This window comes from Phyllobates terribilis, unplaced genomic scaffold (genome assembly GCF_046119375.1).
Source record: "Phyllobates terribilis strain yellow unplaced genomic scaffold, ASM4611937v1 Scaffold_12__6_contigs__length_324123572, whole genome shotgun sequence".
Classification (NCBI taxonomy): domain Eukaryota; kingdom Metazoa; phylum Chordata; class Amphibia; order Anura; family Dendrobatidae; genus Phyllobates; species Phyllobates terribilis.
The window spans coordinates 260,674,760-260,699,429 of NW_027362772.1; the positions used below are offsets into that span (position 1 = coordinate 260,674,760).

At 41.9% G+C, this 24,670-nt stretch overlaps 1 protein-coding gene across 12 annotated transcripts in view; it reads left to right on the plus strand.

The window, feature by feature from the left end:
- PLCH2 (phospholipase C eta 2) overlaps window positions 1–24,670 on the plus strand; it is an 816,520-nt gene that overhangs the window by 706,133 nt on the left and 85,717 nt on the right. For all 12 annotated transcript variants that reach the window (XM_073656915.1, XM_073656916.1, XM_073656907.1 and 9 more), the window contains 2 exons: window positions 16,561–16,719; window positions 18,772–18,807. In XM_073656915.1, coding sequence (XP_073513016.1) covers window positions 16,561–16,719; window positions 18,772–18,807 — 195 coding nt within the window. The remainder of the gene's footprint in view (window positions 1–16,560; window positions 16,720–18,771; window positions 18,808–24,670) is intronic.

The following is a 24,670-nucleotide window of genomic DNA, read 5'->3' on the forward strand; positions in this document are numbered from 1 at the left end:
ATGTAATTTTCTGATATAGTTCAATCACCTTCCCCAATCTTCTGGTGGCCACTTTGGCTACAGGATCCAATCTTAATTTCTTGTGCTGGAAGTAATAGAATTCACACTTCTACCGAATGCAGTAGCCGGTCGAACCATCATCGTCTCCTGAACTAATAGCCTCATAGGCATATTCTGTCTAACTTTACTCTTTTAAGCTTTATTTTTTAGGGATTTTATGTTTTGTCCTTTTTTTTCTCCTCCCAGAAGTGACCTTATTTTTGCCTATGGGCTGTATATTAATGCTTTTCTTCATGGAGGAAAATGAGGCTGAGCTTCTATACCCAACACCACCTCCATGGCCAACAGTGGGGCTGTTTCTGGAAGGAAAAAAAGCAAATATAGTCTTCTAATCCTACATAACCCTATTAAATAGCTATTGCACAAACCCATTTGAGATTGAGACAGCATTGCTTACTAATGAAAGTTACACTTTTCAATTAAAATTGTATTGATCATTAGCATTTAATCTTGATTTGTGAAGTTAATGCCAAAACTATAATTGAGACAATACATATTTATTTATGATCTGTGCAAAATCTGGTGACCACCTCAGTTGTCATAGTGGTTGTCACCCAGTTAAAAGTGACTTGCCATAAGTATGTAACTTTTTACCCATTATGAATGCTGCTGTTCTCCTGAATCCGGCGTTGTTTTTCTTTTTTTCCAGCAACTCTCCATTCCAGAATTATGGCCCCTTCTTCCCTGTACATAAATGTGGTGTTTTTAGCTAAGTGGGTGTGAACCTCACCTCTTCTCTGTGGGTGGATTCTTAGTGACCATGCCCAGTTGGCTAGATTTATATACAGTAAAAAGGGGCCATATCTCCGGAACGGAGAGGCGCAGAAACAAAAGAAAAACAACGCCGGATTCAGGAGAACAGCGGCGTTTCTACTAGATTAAAAAAATGCAGATTTATGGCAAGTGACCATTTCTCATTAACAAGTCAATTACAAATTAAAGACATTACTGACTTTTCAGCAAGAAATGTTTTTAAATGAAAAAAAATAAAAATAAAAATTCACGTGTTCTTCACGTATTATACACATTGATTAAGGGATAGTTAAAATGTGCCCTGCAGACTAGACCTCTCCTCAATCCATAATATGACCAGAGGAGGTTTGTAAATCTATTCTCATTAGCAGCTGGAAAATCCAATAGAATAAGACGTATGAACTGTGCGGATTCTTCTTGATACATTTCCATTCTTATGTGATGTTTGACTTTTTTGGTCTGTTTTTGTCTTTTTTGTTTCCTGCTCATCGTTGCATGCGTATATGAAGTGGAAGGTACTGTACCCGACCCCTGATATGTCACTTAAAAGCCACCCATGTCACTTTCCTCAGTAGGTGTCTTTAACCCTTGTGACGCATTGCTTGCAGACCCCGCGTTGTGATGATGACGGCTCGTTAAAAGTCGAAATCCATCAATGTTACCAAACGCTTATGTCACTGGGAAAAATGTCTGGAAGTTACTGAGGTGAATGAGATTGAAATGACAAATCCGCCGTGGCTTCACTTCACGTCTCCTGTGGCATTTGTAATTTAATGTCTGTCTCTAACCTAGAAATATGGAGACTGTGAATAACGTATCCTCTCATTCCTGTGATGGGATGCAACCAAATAGTTTGGCCATCAAAAAAAAAATGACAATATTTCATAGTTTATGCGGCAGGTGATTGATAGCGGAAGCAATATATTCCACTATGGAAAATAAATTCTCCAAATTGTTCCTCTCGATCGAAGTATAATTCTTAATTTAGACAACAAGCTGTCACTTAAAAAAAGGTTTCCTCTCCTGACATGTCTCTTCTAGTTAAATACATGCATTTTCCATAAAAATAATAATTATTTGCTCATCGAACTTTGTTGTTTTTCAACATCAATGAATTAATAACTGGGTGTTACCACCCACTGTATCAGTAGGATATGTCCCTACACAGTCTACAGATCACAGCTGATTCTATTTTCCCTGACAATTGGGTCGTCAAAATTGCTGTCCGATCCTCTATACATTTAGATTGAAAAATTGGTTGCCAAAATTGGTGATAAATCCTTTAAACATTAATCTAAAAAATTCTTCTATAAGGACTCCCATCCCTGGCCCCTTCCATCTATAATGACCTTCATCCTGGGCCCCTTCCTACTATAGTGACCTCCATCCTGGGCCCCTTCCTTTTATAGTGACCTCCATTCTGGGCCCCTTCCTTTTATAGTGACCTCCATTCTGGGCCCCTTCCTTTTATAGTGACCTCCATCCCGGGCCCCTTCCTTCTATAGTGACCTCCATCCCGGGCCCCTTCCTTCTATAGTGACCTCCATCCCGGGCCCCTTCCTTCTATAGTGACCTCCATCCCGGGCCCCTTCCTTCTATAGTGACCTCCATCCCGGGCCCCTTCCTTCTATAATGACCCACATCCTGGGCCCCTTCCTTCTATAATGACACCCATCCTGGGCCCCTTCTTTCTAGAATGATCTCCATCCTGGGCCTCTTCCTTCTATAATGACCCCCATTTTGGGCTCCTTCCTTCTATAATGACCCCCCATCCTGGGCCCCTTCCTTTTATATTGACCCCATCCTGGGCCCCTTCCTTCTATATTGACCCCCATCCTTGGCCTCTTTCTTATATGACCCCCATCCCGGGCCCCTTCCTTCTATAATGACCCCCATCCCGGGCCCCTTCCTTGTATAATGACCTCCATCCTGGGCCCCTTCTTTTTATATTGACCCCCATCCTTGGCCCTTCCTTGTATGACCTCCATCCTGGGCCCCTTCCTTCTATATTGACTCATATTCTGGGCCCCTTCCTTCTAGAATGTCTCCCATCCTAGGTCCCTTCCTTCTATAATGTCTGTTCTGTTTTCCAAAATATATAAAAAGAAGATTTTTCTTACCTTCCTCCTCTTCTACGACATGCGGCGTCCTCTTCTGTAGCCGGCAGCTGACTTCAGTGTGCTCACATGAGTAGTGCATGATTTCATGGCCATGCGCCGCTCGTGACTGACACGCCGACGCTTGCTGCCAGTCTCCGATTGGCTCGCAGCTTGTATTGCAGCGCATGGACCCAGCGGGTCTCTGCGCTACAATACACTTCATCTGAATGTGTGTCCTCTGACGCACATCCAGCTGAAGTAGGCCCTCTGCGACCCCCATCGTTACACCCCTGCTGCCGATATAGAAGTAAGCAGCATCAGACAAGGTGTTTCCCACTAAATACATTTAACACCTTTCCAAAGAATGGCAGATAAATGTGTGATTACTGGGGTCCGACCAGTGGGAGAAGTGGTTATGAATGTGCACAATAAATAAACATTGGGACCCCCATATTCTGGACTACAGTGGGTACGGAAAGTATTCAGACCCCTTTAAATTTTTCACTCTTTGTTTCATTGCAGGCATTTTGTAAATTCTGAAAAGTTCATTTTTTTCTCCTTAAAGTACACTCTGCACCCCATCTTGACTGAAAAAAAAACAGAAAAGCAGACATTTTTGCAAATTTATTAAAAAAGAAAAATTGAAATATCACATGGTCATAAGTATTCAGAGCCTTTGCTCAGTATTGAGTAGAAGCCCCCTTTTAAGCTAGTACAGCCATGAGTCTTCTTGTGAATGATGCAACAAGTTTATCACACCTGGATTTGGGGATCCTCTGCCATTCTTCCTTGCAGATCCTCTCCAGTTCCGTCAGGTTGGATGGTGAACGTTGGTGGACAGCCATTTTCAGGTCTCTCCAGAGATGCTCAATTGGGTTTAGGTCAGGGCTCTGGCTGGGCCAGTCAAGAATGGTCACAGAGTTGTTCTGAAGCCACTCCTTTGTTATATTAGCTGTGTGCTTACGCGCACTGTCTTGTTGGAAGGTGAACCTTCGGCCAAGCCTGAGGTCCAGAGCACTCTGGAAGAGGTTTTCATCCAGGATATCTCTGTACTTGGCCACATTCATGTTTCCTTCATTTGCAACCAGTCATCCTGTCCCTACAGCTGAAAAACACCCCCATAGCATGATGCTGCCACCACCATGTTTCACTGTTGGGATTGTATTGGGTAGATCATGAGCAGTGCCTGGTTTTCTCCACACATACCACTTAGAATTATCACCAAAAAGTTCTATCTTCGTCTCATCAGACCAGAGAATCTTATTTCTCATAGTCTGAGTCCTTCATGTGTTTTTGAGCAAACTCTATGCGGGCTTTCATATGTCTTGCACTGAGGAGAGGCTTCCGTCTGGCCACTCTGCCATAAAGGCCCGATTGGTGGAGGGCTGCAGTGATAGTTGACTTTATGGAACTTTTTCCCATCTCCCTACTGCATCTCTAGAGCTCCGCCACAGTGATCTTGGGGTTCTTCTTTACCTCTCTCACCAAGGCTCTTCTCCCACGATTGCTCAGTTTGGCTGGACGGCCAGGTCGAGGAAGACTTCTGGTGGTCCCAAACTTCTTCCATTTAAAGATTATGGAGGTCACTGTGCTCTTAGGAACCTTGAGTAAGGCAGAAATTCTTTTGTAACCTTGGTCAGATCTGTGCCTTGCCACAATTCTGTCTCTGAGCTCCTTGGGCAGTTCCTTTGAGTTTGATTCTCATTTGGTCTGACATGCACTGTGAGCTGTGAGGTCTTATATAGACAGGTGTGTGCCTTTCCAAATCAAGTCCTATCAGTTTAATTAAACACAGCTGGACTCCAATGAAAGGAGTAGAACCATCTCAAGGAGGATCACAAGGAAATGGACAGCATGTGACTTAAATATGTGTCTGAGCAAAGGGTCTGAATACTTATGACCATGTGATATTTCAGTTTTTCTTTTTTAATACATTGCAAAAATTTCTACATTTCTGTTTTTTTTTTTCAGTCAAGATGGAGTGCAGAGTGTACTTTAATGAGAAAAAAATGAACCTTTTAGAATTTACCAAATGGCTGCAATGAAACAAAGAGTGAAGATTTTAAAGGGGTCTGAATACTTTCCGTACCCACTGTATATTTGGACCTCCAGCAATTATGCATTTATCTTGTGAATAAATAATTTTAGGTAATGCAAAAAAAAACCTTAAAGTTTCTTCTCCCTTCTCACATTTGTCATTGATCCCCAGTTAAATTAAGTCCGAACATAAAATGGCCGGCTCCTTATGAATAAAAAACAAAAAATTGTGTAATAGTGAGAATAAAGATTAGAAAGTTAAGAGAATGCTTCCGATACTTCTCCATAGTAAAGGTGATCGGTCACCAGTGTTTACAATACAAGCGGCAAACATTATTAAGGGGCATGGCAGCAAAAAATCAGACGCTGGCTCAGTTATTTCAGCCGTGCATGTTCTACTCTGAATCGCTGCGACGTTTCAGTGAAAACAAACTTTGAAGAGCCGGCAGGGGACTATGCATCCTGGATGACTAGTTTCCTGCAACTTCCTCCTGCCCTGCCCTCCTATGGTGTCAGAGATCATGGCAAGTTCCTTTTTAAATGGATCTCTCGGACTTGATGGGTCTGGTGTACTTAATTTGAAAAGCCATGTCAGAATGGCTGTATATCCTTATGTTATAATATGTTTTAAAATTAGGCTGGAAAGCTTTCATAAAGCATTATACATCCGTTCTGACATGGATTTAAAAAAAAAAAAGTACATCAGCTTCATCAGGTCTGAGAGCTATCTAATATCGTATGCAGCTTGCATTCATTAAGTGAAGATATAGTCACTTTACAAGTGATTACTTGCAAATGATTCCAGAACAGATGATTTGCCGGCTAACTGGTTCTGTGCCAAGGAGACTTAGCAGTCGGAGTGATCTACGACTGGTGGGCGATACTTGAAGTACCGTAATCTAATTTGGGAAGAAACATTCCGGGCTTTCTCCCTCCATCCCAGCTTTCCATATCCGTAGCTGCTGATATTCTTCCAGACATAAGCATTGAAGATTTGGTAACGATCAGTGTGATTTCAGTGGTAGCTGTGACTTCTTTGCGCTTTTCTGTAGTTTTCCCCCTTGTAGTTTTGGAATAGATTCCCTTCTATCTTTTGCAGTCTTTATAAAGATAAGTAATGTTCAGATTTTATTGTATCTTTTATCAGGGTCAAAAAAAGGAACGAAGAGTTCAGAAAAATATATATATTATATGTTCATCAATATAATGTCATCAAGATGTGATTAAAGGGAACCTGTCACCTTGGAAAATATTTACTTGCAGATATAGGGTTAATATGCCGGTAAGTAGTGTTACAATGCTGCCTGGCTGGCTTACCGAGAGTGCCCCCTTATTTCCTCCTAGTGTGCACGGAGATGCTGCGTTCATCACTCACAGCACTGCTCACTAGACTATCAGCGGCTGTAAGCGCTCCCTGAAACTTTGATTGACAGCTCGCTTTGCACAGATGCGCTGCAATGCTAGTTGTCAATCATAGAGCCAGGCCGTGCTTACAGTATAGTGAGAAGTGCTGTCAGCAATGACTGTAACCACACCGCGCAGATCCCAAACTGATGGCTCCCTGGAGGCATAAATTTCATTTTCTCCCAGTATCCAAACTTTCAGTAAAGCAGCTTTTGAGAATTGTAACAAGATTTACCTGTAGATTAACCTATATCTGCAGGTAAATAGCATTTTCCTAGGTGACAGGTTCCTTATAAAGGGGAAACTTTAAGATTTAAATGGGTTGTGCCAAGCTGGTAAGTGATCACCTTTTTGTATTGATAGGTGATAACTTAACTTAAAAGGGCTGTCACCTTTCAGAAATATTTCATTCATAGGTTATGGTAGCTATTAAAAAAAAACAACTGCGTATTACTCACCCTCCACGGGCTGAGCGCTGAGTCTCCGCCACTGTGTGGTCTCTGCTCTTTGGCTGCAGAGGTGACGTTGACTCGCCAGTGATTCATCCAATCACAGAGCTCAGCAGCTCTGTCCATATAGATGGCATGAGCCAATAAGCTCACGCATTGTCTGCAGCGCTGTCAATGTGGCATCTGCACTGCAGGGCGGTGGCGGAGAGCCAGTGATGAGCCTCATGAAGTTAATAATACTCTGTTTGTTTTTTCAACAATTTTCGCAGTCTATGATACAGTTTTTTGAATTAGTGTAACTCTAATCACTTGGGGCCCACTCACTGGTATTTCAACAAATCTGGGGTCCTGCTATTTCCAGCAGTCCTCTGGACGATGAATAGAATGGTGGTGTGCCTGCTCAACCTCCATTCCATCCAGATAAAGCTCTGCAGAACCTCAACCCCAGGATTACTGGGGTAACCAGCAAATCAGTAAGTTATCAACTATCCTAAGGGTAGATGATAACTTTACCGATCAGGTACAACCCTTTTAATTCAAGTTGTGTTACAAAAATATTGCATTAACTGTTTGGGAATCACAGCACATAGTCACTCCATTTTCACAGGCTTCAAGGTTGACATAATTATTTTAAATACGTTAATGCAAATACTTTACAGTATTCGCATGGGCATCGCCAAGTACTGAGTTTTCTCCCTTGAGAGGCTTTCCCAGACCTTGCCTGCAGAGTCTTCAGTTGCTGCTTATTTGTGCTGCTTTTATTCTGTCTTTAGTAAGGGAAAGGCTTGCTCAGTCTTGTTGTCTGACTCAACCTTTGAAGAATTTTCAATGCTTTACCTATTTTGCTGCTTTCTCTGTGTATTTTAGCCATTATCCATCTATAACATTTGCTGAATCTGAGCAGAACGGATCTCTATAAACTTCAGAGTTTATCCTGCTACTTCTATCCAGAGTCACGTCATCGATACATACAAGTGACCCATCCCTTTTAGCACCCATACATGTCCATGCCGGAAGACTGCCTCCACCACATCTTCTAGATACTGTGGCCGGGCCAGAGCATGGATGCTTCTGACGTGCCCCCTGGGCCGTGAGGTACTCTGTGCTGGGCCGGTCGTTGCTAGGGGAGATGTCACAGTGGCGGTGACCCGGTCCGTGACCCAGGGCGGTCAATAAAAGGGGTTATTTACAGGGGAATTAAAGTTCTTATATACAGTTTGTGACGCCACCTGTGGTATGCGGCTAAAGGGAGCCGCCGCTTTGGAGCAGGTCTTCTAGAGCTGATGTTAGTGCAGCAGAGTTGGTTTAGCTCTCCACATGTAGAGCTTAGCTCCAGGGCAGTATAGATGTTACTGTTATGAAGTGGCACTCGTGGTGCAGTGTAGTGCAGGGGGTGATGGCGCAGCAGCAATAATTGACAGAAACCGTGGGGTGCAGTCTTCTGGATTTACTCACAGTTCTCACTTTGCTCCTGGTTACAAGTGCAGATCATAACTTCCCACGTCGTCCTGTGCTTACTCAGGGAGGGGTTCAGCCAACCCTCAGGTACCCCTGGAGTACATAATGGGACCCCCTTCTGTGTTCCTTCTGGCCGTCTCCCTGCACTTCACACCTAGTGTCCCAATCCAGTGACCGCGGACCTTGCCGGGTGACGTCTCCTCTGTCCCCTGGGTCCTCTATGGCCGCCTTCTTGGTGAGATAAATGTGGCTTGTGGCTGCAGTACCTGAAATACTGCAGCCTCTGGTTTCCTAGTTGAGGCTTAAAGAACTCTGCTAGTTTAGGGACCGGTCCCCTCTGTGCAACCTAACCCCTCCACCTCCTGGCAAATTCGGGCGTACGGGTGGCCTCCAGCACTATCCGTACCCTTGGGGTCCCTTCCACGTTCCTGGAGCCTTTCTCCTGCTCCTCTCTCTCTTCAGTCTTGGGCCTCTCTGGCTAGGCCCTCCTTCTGAGCAGAGCTCCTACAGAGCTCCTGCTCCTCTCACTGTCCTCCTCTGACTGAACTCTCCCTCAGACTTCACACTCTTTTATATCGCCCCTTACTGAGCTCCCTTGAACTGCGTCCTCCACCCACACCCACTACATGGTTCCCCCTACTTTGGTTCCCCCACTCCAGCCAGGGACGGGGCTCAGTAGGAAAGCGACGCATCTTGCCCCTCCTACTGGTCTGGAGTAGTGTAGTGTTGGATGCAGGTGTTAGGGTTCTGGGCAGTACTCCTTCCTTACCTGAGAGTGAGATACCACACCTCTGGGTGAGATGCAGTACCTCTGTGGCGACTGAACCCGCAGGGGCGCCACACTTCCTTTAATCTCGGAATCCACTGTCTATAGATTCTTGTTCTAGAACTGGACAACTTTTCATAGATGTTGAGTAAAAGTCTAATCTGGTCTTCCTATTCTTGAGCGTTACCAATGGTCGCATCTTGAGATGAACCCTCTAATCTACATTCATTAAGGCATGTCTTTGTTGTAGACTTTGACAATGATTCTTCCACCTTTTGGCGTAGATAGATAATATGAAGGGGTTACATGTCGCCATCATCCACTTTAGTTGTCTTCCGTGCCCAGATTTTGGTGGTGTTGATCTCGACCATCCAGTACCAAATTGTTAATTAGACCACTGCTAAAGTTTCTACTTCTTCACTGATGAGTTTCTTTCGTTTTTCAGCCTATTGATGGTTTTCATTACTTGCCTCAACATCTCTTTGGATCACATATTGCAAATTCCCATAAACAACTACTAAATACAAATTCAACACAATCTATTAATTTGTTGTGATAAATTGGGGTCCCCCACGACAATGAAGTAGTTTATAAGTCAACTGTCCAATTACCTTTGAGCCCATGTAAAAATGGCTGCAATTCCCGAACTCATTAATACAATATTTTTTGTAGAGATGTACTGCGTGAATCACATCTTGATGGCTTTGTTTCAGGTTCACTGTTGGGCACAGAAGGGAAATGATGAATTTCGTCCATACCCAATTCTGTATTAAGAGGCTAATCCTTGTATCGGTGCCTATGGATAATTATGTCAACCAGATATACCGCATAAGGCCATGGCCCCACTATCACTACTTGGTCAGTATTCGGTCAGTATTTTTTTTCCGGAGTGGGAGCCAAAACCAGGTGAGGAACAACCAGAGAAAAGGTATAATAGAAACAAGTCACCAATTCTGCATTTATCACCCACTCCTGGTTTTGTCTCCCACTCCTGAGAAAAATTACTGACCAAATACTGATAGTGGGGCCGTGGCCTAATACGGTCTCTTTATAGAGTCAACTACTCGTACAGCCCAACAGAAGCTCAAAACAAGGATACACTCGTCAAATCTCCGTCAGCCACCAGTCTATTTAAAGGGGTTGTCCACTACTAAAAAACACATTTTAAATTAACTCCAGTGTTGAGGAAAGGACATTACTCACCTTCCAGCACCATTCCTCTGTATTTGGGCACTGTGTTCCCCACCAGTTTTCCAGCTTCTTCTTGTGGTGGTGGGCTTATCATGAGACCACTCTAGTCAATCGGCACCTACTGATTCGCTGCAGCCTTCACTTTGCATCACAGCTGGAATTCCATTTAGAATGGAATTTGAATATTGGAGTGAACCAGAGCCTCTGACTGGTTACAATGATCATGTGACTCTCGCTTCCCCCGTCAAAGAGACTTAAAATGCATTTTAAAGTAATGGACAATCCCTTTAAGCTGAAATTGAACCAGTATCAACTGTAATGTTGCATTATCCATGGGCAGCATATCCCATCAGTGGGGGAAGCTATCAATCGAAAAATGTCAATACCTATAGTACAAATGATCTCATTTATAATAAATAACTTTTGTAGCATAAAAAAAATAATAAAATTCAATATACGGAGGTAGGAACTGAGATCCTGATTTCAGCAATGTGTCAATTATTAGGCTGTGTACTGTAGTTTCAATACAATCAGTGGTTTATCAGCAGGTTATCACTGCCAAACTAGGTCTCAAGTGCAAGACAGTCCAGCTAATCTGAGTAACCCCACCCCCATCACTGATTGGAAGCTTAGTGATAGTGTACACAGGAAGCTGCCAATCGGGTGTGGGCGGGGTTACACACATCTGCTACAACTACAGCAGAGAAAGCAGGGATTCTATCAAAACTGCATCAAGCAGCCCAGTAAGTGACACATCACTGGAATCAGGGTCTCTTCCTTCATGGTGCTCTCAGATTGTATGGCAAAAACCTGCTGACAGATTCCCTTTAACTATATGATCACGCAAAGGATTTGAAGTCTTGTATCAGAAAAATAGTAAAGATGATATGAAATTATTCAGAATATAGTATCATTGGGAAGACATTCACTGACGTATATCAACCTGTTTGTGAGACCGTCATTACTCTGCCGACTTCATATAGAGATGTGTAAAAATATTACCACCCTCCAACGACAATGCTACTTAGGGATAATTAGTGGTGTCAGCAGGAGACGAAACGTTAGTGAATTAAGCTGAGTGGAAGATTTTGCTCCATATATAATATCTTCAAAGACACTTTAGTCCATGTAAAAAAAAAAAAAATTAATGAGTAATTAAAGGAGAATAACATTCTGCAGTGAAGAACTGAACCAAGAAATGAAGCATGAAAGCATATCAGCCTCCTCTCGAGCACTACAGACCGAGCAAAGGTTCAGACTAAGATGTCTTGTGCATGTAAGGATCCTGGTGGCCAGAAGTTACCTCATTCCCAATACTGACAGTTGAGTGCCGTCTTCTTGCCCAATAACCTAGTGACCTCATGTCCATGAACAATATGGATGAGCACACACCCTACACTTGGTGACCAGTATTTTTTTATATCCAACTATTGGCTTGCAATAGCTATTACCAGGCTCGGACTGGCCAACAGGAGAGCAGGGGAATCCTCCGGTAGGCTGCCCCTATGAAGGAGTACTAAGGAGTAGTGCTTTTACACTTTGACAATTTCAAGAAATAGGTATAATCTAATCATTCATTAGACAAGCTAGCCAAGTCAATATTACATAGAAGCAAAAGTAAATTTGTGTACTAGGGTCAGGTCATTTTTGCATGTAGCTAAACAGTGGGTTCCAAGAATCAATCAGTGTTACTGGTGGGCCTTTACCGTCCAAGTCCGACACTGGCCATTACCCATGAGAAGAACTCTAGTCGTAGAAGCTTTTCTAGACCATGCAATTTCAGGCATACCGGGGACACTGGGCAGGCAAATGCGCCACCCTCGCTTTCTCCCTTCGCACTTAACTGCTGTGACCTTTTGCAATGCTGCCCGCTGCAGGTGCAGTAAGAGCGGACGGCACTGTAGAAGGGCCTGACAGTGACTTGCTGGGGAAGCAAGCAAGGTGTCTGAGTGGCCAGCACAGCAGAAGGGTATAGGAAAACAAAACTCATCAGCTCACCACTTCATGGTAACACTAGTAACCTTAGACCAGGGTGTGGTCCTGTTCACGTGATGCGAATACGGTAAAGTTGATAATTCAAGCATCTGAAATTGATTTTTTTTTTTATTCAAGATTTCAAAGTTAAAAAAAACTTCATAGTTAAAAACATTAAAAGAAACACTTGTCCTACGTGTTTTAATCCCATACAGGGACCTTAGTCATAACCAGGGCCCTTCACTTATGATTAAGGGCCTTGCATGGGCTTGAAACGCGTAGGTGTTTTCTTGGGGGTTTTTTATCTGCTTTTTCTTTAAAATTTTAAAGTGATTTAAATGTTTTTGTGTTTTCTTTTTTAAATGTTTCAATTGTAGATGCTGGAAATATCCACTTAACCTTCTTCACAGCAGAAGGGCCCTGCAGTGATAAGTGGACGCCAATCAATATTTGGCTATGGGGCCCTGGCTCTTCTAGTTACACACTACTTAGAGGTATTCTTACACCCAGTAACTACTGGTGGGCAAAGACCTGACCCAATTTACCTTTAATGAGCATCTGGTTCCTCAATTTTAGGATAAAACTTAGCCCACACTTGACATTTAGTAGCTGCTAATGACTTCCGACCAACAGTTCCTGGCCAGCAAAAATATATATACAGCGGGTGAAATAAGTATTGAACACGTCACCAATTTTATAAGTAAATATATTCCTAAAGGTGCTATTGACATGAAATTTGCACCAGATGTCAGTAACAACCCATCCGATCCTCACAGGCAAAGAAATCAAACCATAGATGTCCGTAAATTTAGTTGTGTAATAATGAGAAATGACCCAGGAAAAAAGTATTGAACACATGAAGAAAGAGAGGCGCAAAAAGCCACGGAAAGTCATGACACCAGTTGAAATCTATCGGTAATTATAAAGCAATCCTGCCACTTACAGTGGGGGAAAAAAGTATTTGATACTGCCAATGTTGCAGGTTTTCCCACCTACAAAGAATGGAGAGGTCTGTAATTTTTATCTTAGGTACATCAGAAACATCTCATGATGGGTAAAACCAGTGAGCTGTCTCAAGACCTTTGCAACCTTATTGTTGCAAAACAACATATATATATATAAAATATACACACTCCTCAAAGAAGTAAATAGTTTAGTCACAATAGTCCCTTTGAATAATCCGTGGAGACTTATTCAACACTTACAACTTTTTAGATGTATGATTTTCACATCCATTCTGTTAGTGTGTAAGACAATCCGCATTGTATTGAGCCATAATATTGTGATGAACTTAATTGTAATTGGAAATAAAGTAGTTTTATTGAATTAGTTCACCAGGAGAACATGAATGTCACCAAATCATCATGAAAGTTCGCCAGTCAGATTTATTAGCAGATACGGCATATTTCTGGATGAGGGTTAGGCTGAGGCTAATAACTCGATCATTGGAGACGAGCCCGGCAATTATACTGTAAGATAGAATGGATTCTAGGGCTTTCTCCATTAGAAGTCAATTATCTTTTCTTTTTTTTTGCTGGAAGATATTTCTTTCTCTTGGTGCTGAAATCACACTGCAAACTCTGATTCATATCAAATTATTGTACTCCTCCATCCAATTTTTTTTCGTTGAGAATGTTAATCAAAAATTCTACTATCGCTCTTTAATGCCAGTCGTTACATAAAATATTAATCCGTCCGTGGATACCAAAACTTTTCAACTTGACCCTATTATTCAATCAAGAAGTGTTTTTTTTCTCGGAGTCAATTTATGAAAATGTATTCACGGCTAAAGAATAGAAGGTTCTGCCTTTTTTTTTTTTTCTACTTTGTGTTGAAATTCTCCAGGCGCAAAGTCATTTAATATTTCTTTCACAGCGAGAAACATTGACTGTGACAATTGGGCAAAGGTGGAAACTATGCAAAGTTTTCTGATTAGCTTCATCAACAGTCTATTCTAGATATTCATGTAGCCTGTAAGAAAAGGAAGAATAATCCTAGAGAAGAAAGAATTTGCACCCAAAGCTATTTTTTAATAGGATTGTGTCATGAGGACAACCCCATTTTCTAGAGGGTGAAATAGCCCCTTCTCACAGTCAATATATAGAGCTGCTAGAAAAGAGAAGCTCTTGCACAGCAGACCCGAATGATCAATGTGTTCCATAATCAGTCACACATTTAATATTTTAATAGCCAGCATGTAATATTGGCAAAAACTGCTGATTTCCGGTTTCATTTTAATAAGGGGTGTCCTATTGAGAAAACCCCCTAAAATAGTACTATTGAGAAACAATAGTTTGCTTAGGAATTTTGCCGCCTATGACTGCAAGAGCAAATGTTGGGAAGATCTGGATGGGACAAACGTGCACAAATAGGGCAGTTCCATAAGGGACAAGATGTGGGTGAGGGTGATGGTGGCACTCACCTGTAAGGGTTGGGTAAGCACACAACACCTGTAGAAGCATGAAGTGCCATAGTTGAAGCCCCGTGGCTGGAAGAGAGGATCGCCACATAGTAGGTTGGCAAAGCTGAGATTATCACAATGTGCGGGATGCACTCTCGGAAAGGATGGGATCCGGAGAGTATAAGCAAGGTATTTTATTCACACTAATGTGTTTTGGAGCCTTTCTCAAGGTGATAAACTTGTTTTTTTCAACCTTGAGAAAGGTGCCGAAACGCGTTGGTGTGACTATAAAACTTTGCTTATACTCTCCGGATCTCATCCTTTCTGTGAGCGCATCCCGTACATTCTCCGCTTTGCCTAGAGATAATGTACAGTCATCAGACTGCATTGACAGTACTATATTTTCCTCTATAGATTAGTGTTTCCCAACTTTAGTCATAAAATACTTACTGGTACATCGGACACCACTGGTTTATCTCCTATGAGGAAAAAAAGGATCAGGCATGTTGAAATCTAACATGCCCAACCCATCTTTCTCTGGGCATCTGCCATTGGTGGTGACACCAAGCACATTCTCATACACAGATGGTAGGCCAATTTTCAACAAATGTGGTGAGGTTGACCATCGCTCATTTAATATGTATGGACAATATGTTAAAGTAGGACCTAAATTGAGGACATATAGTGCATCCTGGAGGACAATGGCTATACTTTTGATCAGCTGTTCATATTCTTTGCTGACCTAAGCAGTTAAACTAGGGTATGTAGGTTTTTAATTATTACCACTGTGACAGAGTCACTGGTGTGATATACGAGGGGAGGTATGTGTCACTCAGGTTGCTAGCCTGTGTGAACTGAAACCTACCAAAACTTCTGCTAGCATGTTATTTGCTGGGGGTTTACTCACTTACAGGGTATGTTTTTTTGTGAATGACAAAGAGGGTGGGAAGCCATTCACACTACCTCCCCTCAGGGTGTGGCTGAGCAAGGTTTAAATGCTCAGTCACTATTTTTACTCTGAGTAGTGTGTGGTCTGGAGAGTGAAGTCTCCAGGCTGTGTTGGGCTGAAGCCAAAGAGCTACACCGGAGGACTGGTGTTGCTGAGAATTCACTGTGCTACCTAGAGTGGGCAAGGCCTCGCTGGCTAAAGGACTCTGTTATACTTTATCTTTTGTTTTCCGGTTAACCCCGAGAGGGACTGTTTATTTTTATGGGACACTGCTGGAGTGTATGCCACACAATAAACCCGCAGGAAGTCTACCCAAACCGTGTGTCCTGTGTCTGCCTCTGTAGAGCCAAGCAAGTTGCTTTACCACACCACTTTTGGATCTTGGTGAACAAAACCAAGTCCTTAATGGTTTAAATATGTCATCAAGATGAGCAGAAAGCCACAAAATATATAGAAATACTCTACTACGATAAACTCCAGGATTTCTAAATAGGAGTTTACTTAAAGGTCTATTAGAAAAGTAAATCCAAGGTCTTAAGTAAAGATTTATGAGTGACTAGTTTGAAAAAAGTAAATTTAGAAATTTGGATTTACTCGCGCTCCGCGTCCGTTCCTCGCCCTTTAATTATCTCCCATTAGCTAATAAAAGAAAGAGACATATTTCAATTTTTTAGTCATTTTGTAAGAAGTTCCTCTGTCTAGACTGTGTGATGGAAATATTTAAAAATGCATGAGCCTTCACAAGTTTCTGTGAAGTCCTCGGAATTTTTCCTGCTAAATTAATATTTGCAGATGTTTCATCAAACTAATTGTCAACCGACGTTATCTCGCATGGCAAAAAAAATATTATGACGGGTTATTTGCAGCCGTAGCCTGTGACTGTTCATGTACTTCACTGCATGTGATCATAGGTTCACTTACTTTTTGCTGTAAGCACTGGTTTCTACCTTTTATCCTTTTAATCTTCTATACTTGCACACGTCCAGCCAATTTTCACTCGTGTCTTTCCATATCTATAGGCTTCTACCAATAGGAAGCAAGTAGAAAATATAGCAAAGAAGAGGCTTGACTCATTGATGAAGGAATCCAAAATTCGGGACTGTGAGGACCCTAACAATTTTACAGTCACCACCATGCCAGCCACTGGGAAAATCGGCCAGAAAGCAGAATTAAAGAAGGTGCAATGTTCTGGTTTCCATATTTTTTGCAGAAAATTTGAAGGAATCTGTTCCATAGAATGTTGGAAATTGTAGAGATTTGGGCAAAAAATACAAAGTGAAAAAATAAAAGAGAAATCTAAATCAAATATTTGGTGACCGCCCTTTGTCTTCATCAATTCCTCTAGGTACTTGTGCACAGTTATTGTAGTAACTCTGGCGGAAGATTGTTCCAAACATCTTGGAGAACTAACCACAGATCTTCTGTGGATGTATCTTGTGCAGATCCTTCTATTTATTTATGTAATCCCACACAGACTGGATGATGATGAGGTCACAGCTCTGTGGGGGCCATCTAATCACTTTGAGGACTCCTTGCCTTTTTTACGCTGAAGTTAGTTCTTAATGATATTGGTTGTATGTTTGGGATCGTTGTCCTGCTGCAGAATAAATTTGGAGCCAATCTGATGGTATTGAATGATGGATAAGTATCTGCCTGTATTTTACAGCATTGAGGACACCATTAATCCAGACCGAATTCTCATCTCAATTTGTTGAAATGCAGCCACAAATTGAAAGGAGCCTCCACCATGCTTCTCTATTCCTGCAGACACTCATTATTGTGCCACTCTCCAACCTTTTGGCGGACAAACTACCTTCTGTTACAGCCAAATGTTTTACATTTTTAGTAGCCAGTCCAGAGGACCTGTTTGACATTTTTCTGTAACCCTTTTCCTATATTTTCATGCAAAGTTGAGTCACTTCCATGTTGAAGGTATGGTTTCTGCCCGAAATTATTCAATGAAGGCCACTTCCGGCCAGACTTCAGCCAACTGTAGATGGTTCCCACTGATTGCTGCCAGTTCTGAGCTGAGGGCGCTGGTGGACAGCAACTTTTCAAAGGCATGTAAGCATGATGTGTCTTTCATCTGCTGCACTATGTTTCCTTGGCCAACCACTGCGTCTACAATCCTCAACGTTGCCCATTTCTTGGTGTCCTCAATGCTGAGAAGTACAGGCAGATACTTATCCATAATGCAAAAAACATCCAGTGAGTCATCTTATTGACTCCAAATTTGTTCTGCAGCAGGAGAATATCCCCAAACATCCAGCTAATGTCATTAAGAATTATCTTCTGTGTAAGCAACAACGAGGAGTTCTAGAAGTGATGATCCGTCCCCACAGACAACAGAGCCCTGATCTCAACATCACCCAGTCTGTCTGGGATCACACGAAGAGACAGAAGGATTTGCAAAAATGACATCCACAGAAGATCTGTGGTTACTTCTCCAAGATGTTTGGAGCAACCTCCTGTCGAGTTCCTTCAAAAACAGGGGTCACAGCAAATATTGATGTGATTTAGATTTCTCTTTTGTTCACTTATTTTTCATTTTATTAATTGGTGAAAGTAAATTATTAACACGTCTATTTTTGAAAGCTTCTTACTTTGCAGCATTTTTGCCCACCTCCCTTATGCTCAGTGCTGTATGATGTCACTAGACAGACAAATGATTGCAAAATATCAGTAATTTGTGTTTAGAAGTATCCTAAAAAGAACCTGTCATCAAATATCCTGAATGTCTCCAAACTGCCACCATAGTTATAGATCTGAAATTCTGAAAATGTCACTCTCTAAAATGAGCCTTGAAGCATAAAAATATTTTTTTTGGGAATATTTATAAAGTAGTGTGCACCACATATAAAGTGTCATTGGGGTGGTCCCAGTCTCCTGTCGAGTTCTACAGTTCTGGTGTTACAAGTCCGTTCCGTCTTCCATTCTGCATCCAGTTCATCCGCAATGAAGCAAGTGCCCCGACTGTATGACTCCAAAGGAGATCGGGACCGCCCCTTTGACTTTTTAGTGATATGAATTAATCTTATCTTTTTATTTTTTCTCCAAACAAGTATAAAAGACATCCATAATCATAGAACTACCTATACTTGTGAATGATCCATGTAGCATTTTTTTTATCCAAAATCCTGCTTTTTAGAGTATGTGTGTATTTTTGTATGGTGTATGTCACATCTTTAAAATATTTGTTTAAACACTACTTGCTTATAATGTTTTTACAGAAATGTAACTCCGGATCTGCAGTTGAAAGATCTACGGTAAGAAATTAAGTTTTAAGTTAGTGGGTCAAATGTGGTTCTTTAAAGGGATATTTCGGGAAATATGGTTCGGAATGCGGAGACCCCCCCAATGATCGTGCACTTTGTATTGTCCTGGGTCCATACAATTCTACTTATGATGCTCTGTTGTTGTCGTCTTCTTTTCGATTTATCATTTTGGTTTTCCACACTTTTGACATCATTTTGACCCATAAAGAGGGGGATCCTTGTTTAGATACTTACCACACAATAAAAAAAAGAGCTGAGCAAGACTGTCCATATTTCCTTATGGAAAACAGACTGAATACATTATTAAATAGATGTTTTAGACCTGAGGATGATGGTGTACTTGCTTTGAAAATTTATAATAGAATGGTGGGAAAATCCTAAAACAAAAAGGAATATTTTATATGTCCAGCTGAAGAGTGAGAAAACTCGTGAATCCAAGAGTATTCAGTCCCCACCCAGCCTAACTGCTGCAGCTGGTACTGAGCAGTGAGAGATCACAGCAGGGAGGCGGTACACTGAGGCACTATAAGTCATGATAGTGGGTGGAGATTTAGTGGCAGCAGGGAGGAGCAACACTAATAAGCGGTCAATCAGGCTAGTTGGGTACAGTTTGTGCCTAACTAAAATGGTTATACAGCCATTGGGACATGGATTTCTAAAGTAAGTACACCATCTATTTTTAGTTATGTATGCCATTTTTATTGTGAAATTTAGTGACCTAATCCAGTTGTAGAAAGTTATAATCTATCCACAAGATACATTTTAACTGCAATATTAGTGGGGGATCTATCTTCTAAGCTCCCAACTGATTACCAGAATAAGGGACTGTTTGAATGGAGCCCTTTAAATGTACTGATTATCTTTGTTGGTCAATTTTAATTAATTTAAAAGGAGAATGTTGATCTGTTCATCGATCTCCTAAGTAACACAATATAATGTGTTTTTCTGCACATTATTCTGGGTGTTAGGAAGAGCCAGTCATAAATTAATTTGGACCTGGTGCCAGAGCAGCGGAGGATGCAGGGGAGGAGTGCTCCGTAATCATAGTCAATCTTAAAATATAATGAGACTTGGAGCAGAATAAGTTTATAGCTAATTTAACTAATTTGGTTTATAGTACTAATGGTTGTCTTTGTCCTTTATCTTTTAATGATGACAAATGCTTTGTGTCTGCCTGTATTTTCTATCGCCGTTCGGAACGCTCGTGGCGGTGGACTGGAGTGCAGCGATACATTCAGCCTTTTATTGTGGCTGCCTGTAAACACTGTATCTCTTCTCCTCAGCCTCCGAATTACACGCTCGTTTGTGAATGAAGTAATGGCCGGGTTAATAAAAGTTTCAAAGAGAGCGCTTAATGGAGAGTGCAGAAGAAAAGGCATTGTCTACAATTGTGCGAAGCTCTATTATTTGGGAAATGTTATCTAATGGTGCTTCCAAGTTGTAAATCTAGAACTTAGAAACCTGAACGGGAAAGGGTTTTATCTAGGAATAGAGCAAAATTTATGCAAAAGATTTTTATTTCTCTCAAATATAGGGTTCTTTATTCGGGGAATGAGGATTGTAAGAAGTCATGGCATCACAGTAAGGCTATGTTCACACATTGCGTTTTTCCTGTGTTTTTTCTTCAGCAAAACCTGATCTCTTGGCAGGAGGTTTGTTCAGGATTTTTATTGCTTTTTTGCTGTTTTTTTGGTGCGTTTTTCAGCGTTTTTTTTCACTGTCCTTTTGTCTCTTAATGCATGTACATAAAGTTCAGTGAAAAAAAAAATCTCATTCTGGTTTTAGCACAAAAATGCTGAAAAAGCGCAGAAAAACCTGATACCTGGGTTTTTCCAGCATTTTTTTCACCACCCATTACTTCCAATGGGTGAAAAAAAACTCTGAAAAAATGCTGAAAGAAGTGACATTTCGCAAAAACCATGCAAAGCACAAAATCCTGATTAAAAAAACAAAACATGATGTGTATGAGATTTCTGGAATCTCATAGACTTTGCTGGTACTGTAAAACGCAGCTGAAAATTTGCATAAAAAGAACGCATAAAAAAAACGCTGAAAAGACTGTGTGTGAACATAGACTTAAGGCTATGTTTAAAAAAAGCAGATTTTTTTTTGTTGTGGATTTTGCCATGAATCTTCAGCAAAATCTGCAGAATCTTTCTGTGTTGTAGGAGTGGTACATTTACTGGTCAACCAGGTTATTAGAGGTTTAGCCAGGACTATTTTATTTTACTTTTTTTTACTATAAAAAAAAAAACAGGCAGGTAGTTGCTAACTATGTGGTATAGGGATATGCTGCCCAGGAGCTATGCACATATCCCTATACTACATAGCGCTATTCCACATAGTATACTGTCTTCATTCTGTCTGAAGAAGGTCTTATTGATCGAAACGTCACCGATGTCGTTTGTTCTCATTAAATCTAAAATATTTCTTGCTACTGTAAAGTATGTTGGGTGCCATTTTCTTTTCTGAATACATGGAGTGGTATGTATCCTATCTGGGCACGGTGTCCTTATATAGAGTGTAGCTCAGTTATATATTATCTCCTATGAAGCCTGGGCACAGGATGGGCTTCATAGTACAAACATGGAAGACAAGGGGCCTTCAGGCTGCTATGATAATGCTATTCGCATCCCATTTCCAACTTTCCAAATGGGCATCAAAGGGATTAAACTGCTTTAAATGGAGCTAGATAGTCTAGTTAGACTCTGGTGCTGGCTGTACAGCACAGACAGCACCCACGCTGTATGGAGGGGATTTACCATTGAGCCCGCTCCATACAAATGGTATGGGCCCCCTGAACGCAGTGCACCAGATCTTAGATGGGTGATGGTTCAGTATTTGACTTGATCAGTGAGAAAAGTGATTTAGGCCACGTTCACACGTTCAGTATATGGTCAGTATTTTACATCAGTATTTTTAAGCCCAAACCAGGTTAGGAAGAATCAGAGGAAAAGTAGAATAGAAACACGTCACCACTTCTGTATTTATCACCTACTCCTGGTTTTTCCGCTTACAAATATTGATGTAAAATACTGACCAAATACTGAACGTGTGAACGTGGCCTTAGCCTGGAATAATGAATGGAAAAGGGTTGGAGCGTCACTAGTCCCATCATTTGGTTTCTTAGAAATGTAATGAAGTGCGATCTTCAGAACTCCATGATTCTCATGTGCCGGGCGATTCAGGCCCCGAGGTCCTCTCTACTCATTCGCAGCAAATGAAATTCAGCGTTAGCCGCAGCAATTTGCACATGATATTACTCCAGATAACACATCACACGATGGCTGATGATCACCATCCTCACATTCATTGAATATCGTAGTGTTACATCTTGTAAGGACCGGAATGGAAAGGGTATTTATATCTCATATTAGAGTATGGAGCACAACCTTAAAATCTATCCGTACTGAGACCTCGTCTGACAAAGTACTGGTGGAACTTCTGACCTAAAATATATATACATGGATAATACATTTTCCCATGCAGCTTTTATCTTTTTTTCCTTCCAAGCATACTTTTTTTCTTGTGCTAAGTTTATATAGCCAAAGCATAATACTGGTATGTTATAAAAAAAATAAAAAAAATTTCCCTAGATGTCTTCAAGAAACATCTCTGTACAATAAGTGGATCACATCAGCGTTACCCCCCAGCGATCTGGTAACAGCAAAGAGGGAACACTGCAGCAAGTAACCAATTATCCTGCAGCACTCCCACAGGAAGAATGAAGAATTACATGTTGCCTTGAAGAAATCAGTAGGCTGTACATGTAACTCATGACATTGGGGCAGATTTTTTTGAAACTTTCTAAAGGAATAGATATTTTTCTTGCCCGTATAAACGAAACCAGCTTTTATATTGGCAAAGACATTCGAAAAAATTAAAGCTGAACTTTGGACGCTTTAGGCAATAAAGACTGTGTTTCTTTTAGAAAGTTTTGTTAAGTGAGGCACATTTTTCTTTGTAGCCCCTCTCCACTTTAGTTAGTACATGAGGCTAATAGTGCTTATGCCAACCCCTGAAAAGCAAGTCTTCCTCCACCAAACCTTACAGCTGGCACATTGTAATCAGGGGGCAACGTTCTCCTGACATTCACCAAACCGAGACTCCTCCATCAGACGCCAGATAGAGAAATGTGATCCGTCACTGCACAGAACACGTCTCCTCCAGAGTTAAGTGGTGGCGGGCTGGCGGCATTACACCACTCCACCAGAATCTCAGCATACATTTACGGCTGCATGCAGCTGCTCGGTCATGGAAAACCATTTTTTTTTACCATTTCTTAATAATTTAAAAAATGAACATTTAAACATCCAACTTTTTACCTAAATAAAAAAAACCTAGACATTCTTCCTTGTGTATATCATAGTGCAGTTGGGGGTATATGCTACTTTTTATTTTGATTGGGGGCAGCTTGATGCAGCTGAACCCTCCTGAGCCACCGTGTGTGTATTGGAGACTAGGGAAGCGAAGCCATATCCACAGCTCTTTTCTCCGCTCTAGAGATAGACCTCTAATATTTTACATATTTTTCCAAGACCATGACCATTATTAAAGGCTTTACAGACGGATATGACGCACCCCCTGGGGCTGTGGGGTACTCTGTAGCCGGGCTGGTCGGTTCCTTTTGGGGGTAGTCACGGTGGCAGTGACCCGGTCCGTGGCCCAGGCGGTCAATAAATGAAAAGTCAATTGGGGAAATTAAGTTTTTGGGAATAAAGATTCGTGACGCCACCCGTGGTATGTGGCTATAGGTGGCCGCCCCTGCTGTTCAGATCCACTGGTGCTGTTGGTGACGCAGCAGAGATGGTTCAGCTCTCTACGGGTAGAGCTAGGCCCCAGGGTAGTTAAATAAGGGATTTTGGATGTTGGTGTTGTAGTGCAAGGCAGGTGACACAGCAATTAAGTCTAGGACACAGCGGGTTGCTGTCTTCAAGTGTTTATTCACAGTTATTAAGGTGCTCCAGGTTACAACTGCCAGATTATAACCGCCCGTCGAGTCTTGTGTCCTCCAGGGAAGTGATCCAGCTAACTCTCAGATAGCTTGGGTGCACTTGATTGGGACCCCCTTCTTGTGTACCTTCCCAGGCCGTCTCTCTCTACGCTGGCTCTCGCCCTCCTGCCTTGCAGCTCACACACAGTGTACCGAGCCAGTGGCCACAGTCCTTGATGGGCGACGTCCTTTGTGTCCCCTTTGTCCTATATGGCCACCTTTTCAGCTAATGTGTGTGGTGTTAGGCACGTGAAGATACCGCAACTCCCAGTTTGCTACCCGAGTCTTGCAGTCTGGGGCCGGTCCCCTCCTGAGGCCTGATCCCTTCACGGTCAGTGTGAACTCGGGCGCACGGGTGGACTCCGCACTTCCCGTGCCCCTTCGATCCTCTCTCTCTCTGGAGCCCTCCTCACTGCTCCGGTCTTCTCTCCTCACTCTCTGAACTCCTGCTCCAAGGACTGGAACCAGGAATCGCCCCTTTTAGATGTTTCTACTCTTCTTTTATATTCTACTTTCAGTGCTCCCCTAAACTACTTCCTCCACCCACCTCCTCTACTTAGTTCCACTTTCCAAACAGGGACCGGGTCTGTGCTCTCCCTTAGGAGCTATCTGGACCCTCCCTAATGGAGTGGTGTAGTGTTGGATGTGAGTGGTTGGGTCCCAGGTAGTGCTCCCTCCTTACCTGAGAGTGGGGTACCACACCTCTGGCTGAGATGCAGTACCTCTGTGGCAACTGGACCCACAGAGGTGCCACAGATACATAAGGGTTGTCTTCAGTGACGTAACTAGTGTCTGATGAAAGTTCTAGGAAACCTTGCGATAGCCTGGTATTTAGCTCACCCACAGACTGAGGATCTCCTC